This window comes from Oryzias latipes, chromosome 23, assembly GCF_002234675.1.
Source record: "Oryzias latipes chromosome 23, ASM223467v1".
Taxonomy (NCBI): Eukaryota; Metazoa; Chordata; class Actinopteri; order Beloniformes; family Adrianichthyidae; genus Oryzias; species Oryzias latipes.
In genome coordinates this window covers 3,107,176-3,114,553 of record NC_019881.2, presented here as the reverse complement: position 1 = coordinate 3,114,553, position 7,378 = coordinate 3,107,176, and the positions used below count along the sequence as shown (strand labels likewise).

Below are 7,378 nucleotides of genomic sequence, written 5' to 3'. Positions count from 1 at the left end.
GGGAATGAGTTTTAACCATGTCAGGTCACGGGCTCACTAACCATGTCCTAGAAAATGTTTATTTAATTTTTTATTTGGACTTTTTAAAACGGCATAATCGTAGTTAGAAAAAAACGACTGAGAACGCTTTTACTGCAGATCAAAGGATGATCGGAGTGGGACTAAGTAGTTACCAAATGTAAATGCATCAGCAGAGTCAGAAACTCTCCAGACTGTTTACGGCTGAACCGTTTCAGTTGGGTGTGAAAACCGCAGTTGGGAGTGAAACAAATCCTCTCACTTTTGGAGGCGTGTGGGGGTCGTCAGGAAGCAATAAAAGCCTCGGGACATTCACAAGTACAGAGAGCGATGGTGGCCGCCACATCCAGGCCATCACACTGTTTTAGAGGAAAATACAAACAAACTTCTTCCTTTTGCAACCAATAAACACTGACATCACACTAAAGATCACACCCAGGGTGGTTCTATCTGACCACCAGCGAGGCAAATCTGCCCTTAGAGGACGTTTCTACACATGAAAATCTCCCAACAGGGGCGGAGCTCCAGGGGTGGAAGTAGCTGTTCCCAACACTTTTGCCCCCCAATTTTGGGTCAATATTAGTCTCATTATTGACAAAAATGATGCATTCCAAAAAACAATTTAAGCCATTTTAAAAATTAAATAACAAAAAAAAAATATGTTAGAAACTGGATTTTGGAATTGTAGATTTGGACGGCGCTACAACGCACTATATAGTGAAGAAATTCACTCATAGCCCTTATATTGCATGTATCCTGTAGTCATCTCTGTATTTTCTCTTCCAACAGTTTTTAACATTATTTGCTCTCATGACAGCAAATAATGGGATTGTTTTTGTCTATGCATGGACCAGCTTTACATTTTTTTTACCTTTGCCCAGGTCATAAGAAACTTCTGGTGCATCAATTGTGTTTATCTGTTATGACGTTGAGAGCCAACAGTTTTCCAAGGTCTGATATTTAAATAGCTACAAATGCTGAATCTTCACCTGGAAAAAGTAACTTAAGAGTTGTGCTCATTTCTTTAGTTTCCTAACAGACGACCGTCAGAAAAGGAGCGCCTCAGGGAGCTGTATTGGCATTCCTCATGTTTGTCTTTAGATTTTTTTAGTGAAACTGTTGGGTCTCCTGTAAAAATACATGAGTCATTAGTTGCTGGGAAGATTAGGGTTGGATGGTGACCTGAGAAGTTAACTAAAAAAAGAAAAAAGTGCTTTTTGTTTTATTGTAGCAAGACCAGAGAAATGCTGTTCTCTTAAATATTCAAAATACTTTCTATAATAAAAAAAAAAAAAAAAAAAAAGTTCCAGAAGGCGCTGAAGGGTAAACATTTTTCATTAAAGCCCACAGTCATGACTTCTTGTTGTAAAACTGGTTTAGTTATTTCACTTTCCTTCCTGTTTATTATTGGAAAAAGGTTTGACACAGAGAATAAAGGCCATGACCAGGTCAAAAATGCAGAGAAGCAACCAATAAACTGATCATGTGACATCAGTGCATTTCATCATAGCCTACAGCACGACCGTTTCCAGAACAATAAGTGATAAGAATCACTAAACAGTCACAACACGCCGACTCATTCACAGATGACGCCATATATGGAAGACGTCTGTGTTTGGATCCCGGCTGGTAAAAATCAAAACAAAACATGTTTTTTTTTTTTTTTGTTAAGAGAGTTTATTGGTCCTGCAGATGCAAAAAAAAAAAGAAAAGAAAATGTACAAACATTTTTATGTGTAGCCCTCAGTAAAACAAAGACTCCCCAAAGGATCAAATGTGTACAACATAAAAATAAATAAGTATACAAAAAGTCCTTCAAAACATCAGAAATGAGAACAAATCCGTCTGACAGTACCAACACATTAGTACAAATAGAAAAAACACACAAATCCCTTAAGTTTCAGTCATTAACTCACATCCTCCCACTAACATTTACAGATATTATTAACACGCAGCGTCATAACAAAAAAACACAAAGTACAGGTGCTTGGTTGTGCAGCAGACAGCATCATTTTCATGCGTTGTGGTGCCACAGATATAAATAAACTGAAAATACTGAAAACCCAAGTGAAATGTAACGTTCTCCAGCGTTTAAGCAGAGATTGGGCGAGAGCCAGCAGCAGGGCGGGGCTTGCAGGGCAAGCTCTACAGGCACTCTATGGCAACGACCGCCGCACACCAGAGAGGTGACATGATCCACACAAAAACAAAAAAACATGGGGACTACAGCTGTGCAAACATCTGCCTGTTTGGAGCATGTCAGCATCTGAAGGGTGAAAGTCATCCACTTGGATGGATTCAATTTCAAAAAAACAAAAATCAAATCAGACTTATGTCTTTGGTGTTGATGATGGGAGTGCTGGAGACTTGGATCAGTTCATTCTCAGTCTGGATCAATAAATGGGTTGGAAATCGAGAAAACAGTGACAAAATTGGAGAGTTGGTGTCGTCGGATGACGAAGAGATGCTACAGGAGATCAAACCCGCGGTAGTGTTGACGGCTTTCGAGTCTCCTCGCCTCGTGACACAGAGCTGTAGATTCACTGACACGGCTGCAGGATGTCATGGCAACCAGCCGGGCTCCTCAGGTTCTGCAAAAACACACGGAGAAGCGAAATAAATAACCTCAGGGTGCCTGGAGCACGCTGCGAGCACGCGGCGAGCACGCGGCGAGCACGCTCCGTGCAGCTGTACGCAGCCTAATCCCTAAACCGCATGTTGCATCACCCAAACTCTTCCTGCGGTTATTTTTAGGAGGTGCAGACGCACGCAGAGCAGGACATTCATCCAAACTGTTGCTGGCAGAACTTTCTGAAGTGCTGATCTGTGCTGCGCATTTCTACTGCTACTGCATTAGGGAAGCAGAAGACTAGAGATGGAGAGTCTGCCTTCAAGCCGATTCCTTTTCCTGCTTTCAGAGTTTAAAGACCCACTCCCAGGAAAAGTGTGTCCAGCGTGGCAGTTTTCTGACATTCAAGGACGCGGATAAAAGAAAATAAAGATGCATTTCAGATCATAAATCAGGAGCAGAGAAAAAAATAAATAGATCGTAATTCTGACATAGAAAACACTAACGAACGAGGGGGGAAAGGGGGGCGGAGTTGCTACATGCCAACAGCCCCGCCCACAACTCCGAGGTGAATTTCTAATGAATGAACTTCTGCTGCTCTGCAGGTTTTTGGATTTGGCTAAAAACTTTCAAAATGGTTCAACAGACGGTCGGAGTGGGACTTTAAAGCGTGCAGAGGTGAAGGAGAGCGTCCTAACTGCGAAGCAAAGCTGCGTTCAGGCGTTTACCTTCGAAAGATTAAGACAGAAACCACCTCTAGGTAGTGGAGGATGGTGCGCCTTCAGGAGATCAAACCAAGCAGACAAGAACAGCATGAATGAGCAACAGAGCGAGGAAGAGTCACAGGAATGTGAGGGCGGGACTCCGGCGAGCCGCCAACGACACGTTTCAATGAGAGGCGGAGAAAAGACGGCTGACTGGCAGAGAAAGAGAGCCAAACATTTCCTCAAGGGAGAAATACTTACAGGCAGACTTTGCCCAGCCAGTGCTGTGAGGAGGAAGAGGAGGAAGCAGCAGAAGAGGAGAGGAAAACAAGTGAGTGACCGAAGAGGAAACGTGGAGACCCGTGCCGGCTTGTCTGTTGGTTTTTTTTTTTAGACGTACCTGTCCAGCCAGGCTGAGGGGGAGGCGGGAGGAGCTGCAGAGGGCCAGCGACGCCACGGAGCCGGGCAGCTCCTGGATGGGCGCCTCGTCCAGGTCGTCGATGCGGGGCTTCTTGATGTGGGACTCAGGGCTGGTCAGGGGGGTGATGCTGTTCCTCCTGATCAGGGTTCCAGGTCCCCGCCTCACCTCCTGTGGAGCAGACACCGACACGCTTTAGCCTGTAGGGGCCGCCGCGGCGTTTCCTGCTCGGCGGTGGCGGGAAGCTGCCCTCACCTCCGGTCTGTCCCTGTGCGTGTTCACCGCCTCCACGTTCAGGTAGATGGACTCCACCTTGCACCCGTAAGCCACCGGGGTGAGCTTGAGCACCGTGTGGAGCGGACACTTCAGGTAGGGCATCTCCTCTGGAGGGGCAGCAGAGGGGCTTAGATCCAAAAACATCTCAAGACAGAGGGGATTGTGGGAGTTGTAGTCCCTACCTGCACTCTTATCCAGGAAGTAGGCGAGCAGGCAGCGCATGACCGCCTGGTGGCAGATGACCAGCACGTTCTCCTGCCGCTCCAGCTCCATGATGACCGGCTCCACCCTTTGAACCAGGTCCTGGTAGGACTGTGAGAAGAACACAAGGGTTGATGGTTCTTTTCCGGACGTTTCTGATCTCAAACGCCAAAGGCGTCTTCGGCACCTCTCCGGCTGGATAGCGGTAGTAGTATTTATCGTCGTCTCTCAGTGCGAACTCTTCGGGGAATTTCTCCTTCATCTCGTCGTACGTCATCTCCTCGCACACCCCCTGACGGACAGGAACAGGCGTCAAGACCGGAGACGGCAGAGAACTGCGGGAGGGAGCTGCGGAGCGGCACTCACAGCGTCGATCTCGTTCAGCGCCTTCCACTGCTCGTAGGCCACGCCCAGGTGCTCCGCCGTCTGGATGCTGCGGCACAGCTGGCTGGTCCAGACCTTCAGGTTCTGCAGCTGCTGCTCCTCCACAAACCGGGCCAGGGCAGCGGAAAACTGCAGTGGGGGGGGAGACACGGCGGTCACAAACACGCCACACGCACACGCCGTCCAATCACAGTCCGACTCTGTACCTGTCGGCCCCGCACAGAGAGCCCGGAGTCTCCGCCCAGCCGGCCCTCCATGTTGTCCGTGCTCTCGCCGTGGCGACACAGGTAGATGGTCCGCGGCTGGACGTGGATGTTCATCAGGTAGTAGACGATTTTGCTCTGGATGTGATCCTGAATGCGGTTGACCAGAAACCGGCGACCAACGTCTATCACCTTGATGAAGGACATCTCCCTGCAGGTCCAGCGGGACAGGGAGGGGTCAGTCTGCGGTCACGGCAGCGGGGGAAGAAACTGAGAAGGGCTTCCACCTCACCTGTCGTAATGGTCCGGATCCAGAGGTTGGTAGGTGGTTCTGTAGCATTCAATTCTTTTCTGGAAGTCCACCATGGCCTCCGTCTTGTTGCAGTCCCGATAGTCCGGACAGGAGACCTTCACTTCCTGCTCGGGGAGGAAAACTGTCAGACGTACTCGACGCCAAAGGCGGCGTGAAGTAACAGACGGTGAGGCGTACCATGATGTTTGACGCTATCACGCTGGGATCGTCACAAAGCGACTCGATGAAGAAGACCTGGGCAGAGGAGAGACAGGATTTTAGACGCGACATGCTGGGATGCTTACCCTTTCCTGTTGCCGCAGCAACGCCTACCTTGAAATCGTTTTCCTCGCCGAACTGGAGGATCAAATCCCGCCTTTCTCTTGTAGTGTTGGTGGCGTCAAAAACCTAAAAGGAAAGGAGGACATTCAGCAAAACGGTTCTGGACCAGACGTCCCCACAGAGGAAATACAACTGACCGCCACTTGGCCGCCCTCGTCCTTCAGGTAAGACTTGACATCCCTCAGAGCTGCTAAGGCACACTGCCTGAGGAGCAAAGAACAGCGTCTGTCAAAAACAAAAAACAAAAAAGGCAAGCTCCGCCTCCACCTTCAGCTACGCCACCGGGCGCCACTCACTGCCTGATCTTGACGGCACACTCGTTATCGGGTTTGAAGAAGTCATAGGAGCTGTAACTCTTGACCGCCTCCCTTCGATACTCTCCTACGTTGAAGACTGGAACACAAAAAAAGGGGGGGGGGTCAATAAGCTGTGGGGGGGGGGGGGGGGGGGGGTCTGAAACATGAGTCAGTACACAAACATCATATTACCCACAAACCCCCGGCAGAACATTTCAGCACACCGCTTACCTTTGGTGGGCATGCCGATCCAGTTGAGGTAGCGGGTCAGCTTCTTGGACATGTAGGTCTTTCCTCGGGCGGGCAGACCCACCATCACGATCACCGTGGGGGGGTTGGCGAAGTGGGGAGCGCCCGCTCCTGCAGAGACACACGTCAGCAAGTTAGACGCCAGCAGATGCAGCCATTTCTGTGGCGCGATGACATCATCAGCACGTGGAGCCACTCAGGAGCCAATTAAGCTCCGATTTGCGCGTCACAGAAGATAATCCAGTTTCCACAACATCACAGCCTCCGTGTTTCAATGGAACAACAGATGAGCCTCTGCAGGAGGAAGTACAGACGGCACCTTCCTCTGCATCATCACCCTAAAGCCCTGATGAAGAGATCAGCTTATATTTGAAGTAGCTGAAATTCATGGAATACAAAAACGTAAACAAAAAACTGTCCATTTTAATTGAAGACCACATGTCAATCCCTGGTATTATGAATTCTATTATTATTATTACATTTTTCCCCTTTTTATTTCTGTTGTAGTTATGTGAATGTGTGCATCATCTTTTGAAGTTCTAATAAAAAGTTAAAAACAAAATAAAGCCCCGATGATCTGCAAACCCTCTGACGGACGGACAGGAATGATGACGACACTTGGAAATAAATACGACTACAGACAGCGACGACCTATTTTTCTTTTTTTTACTTCTAAATTTGAATTAATTTTAATTTAGTTAATTTCTTCGAAAAATGCTTTTTTAAATGAAAATTTCAAGAAAAAACATTGGTTTAAAATTCCTTTGGAGACATCTGCCCACATTCCTCTGACGGAAACCCCGCGCGAGGGGCAACGAGGTCGTTCAGTAAATGGACCAATGAAAATCCTCGGGGGCGTGGTTACCCAGAATTGTAATGGGGTGGGGAAACTACAGTAACAAGAGCTTCTCCCCCCTGCTGGGCGGGGCCGTACAGCATGTGCTGATGTAGACAGCCAATGAACGACGAGCACACGGAAAAACCGGCTCGAGGCAGATGCCGCAGACGAAACGCGAAACGTTTCAGGACATCTTTCCGTCTGCGACGACAAAATGCAAAAGCGGGCAAACCCTCACAATAAAAGCGTAATTTAGAACCGAGAAAACGTTTGGAAAACTGCTTCAAAACGGAAAGAAATGAAGCCGTCTTACTCACCTCCACGCCTGTCATCCTTGGTCGGAACCCAAATCTTTTGGATCCTGTTCTGCGTGAGCTCTCTGGGCATTCCTTAGTAGCTGGAGAACCGAAAACTAACCAGGAACCGAAGCGGACAAGTCCCGAGATAAAAGAGAATTAAAATAATAAGGAACGCCTTTGTTAGTCTGGGTCAAAGCTTAGTCCGTTCAAATGCCGCTCGGGTATCCTCTCAACGCCGTGCCGGGCTCATCTGCCGGTCTGCAGCGCACATCCGCTTTTTAAGCGAGAC

General features: G+C 48.2%; 1 protein-coding gene across 3 annotated transcripts; it reads right to left on the bottom strand.

The window, feature by feature from the left end:
• Positions 1-1,714: 1,714 nt before the first annotated feature.
• On the bottom strand, positions 1,715-7,378 carry pfkfb3 (6-phosphofructo-2-kinase/fructose-2,6-biphosphatase 3). Of its 3 annotated transcripts, XM_011490959.3 has the most exons (16): positions 7,108-7,378; positions 5,935-6,063; positions 5,704-5,800; positions 5,545-5,611; positions 5,399-5,473; positions 5,264-5,320; positions 5,066-5,190; positions 4,777-4,984; positions 4,553-4,699; positions 4,374-4,478; positions 4,168-4,297; positions 3,965-4,092; positions 3,692-3,880; positions 3,553-3,575; positions 3,316-3,366; positions 2,492-2,609 (listed from the first exon to the last, which is right to left on the bottom strand). In XM_011490959.3, the coding sequence occupies exons 1-16, from the start codon at positions 7,175-7,177 to the stop codon at positions 2,603-2,605; spliced, it is 1,608 nt and encodes a 535-aa protein (XP_011489261.3). In that variant the 5' UTR covers positions 7,178-7,378; the 3' UTR covers positions 2,492-2,602. The 3 variants fall into 3 exon arrangements, with proteins under 3 accessions (XP_023808139.1, XP_023808138.1, XP_011489261.3); XM_023952371.1 differs by lacking the exon at positions 3,316-3,366 and having other exon boundaries at positions 1,715-2,609; XM_023952370.1 differs by lacking the exons at positions 3,316-3,366; positions 3,553-3,575 and having other exon boundaries at positions 1,715-2,609.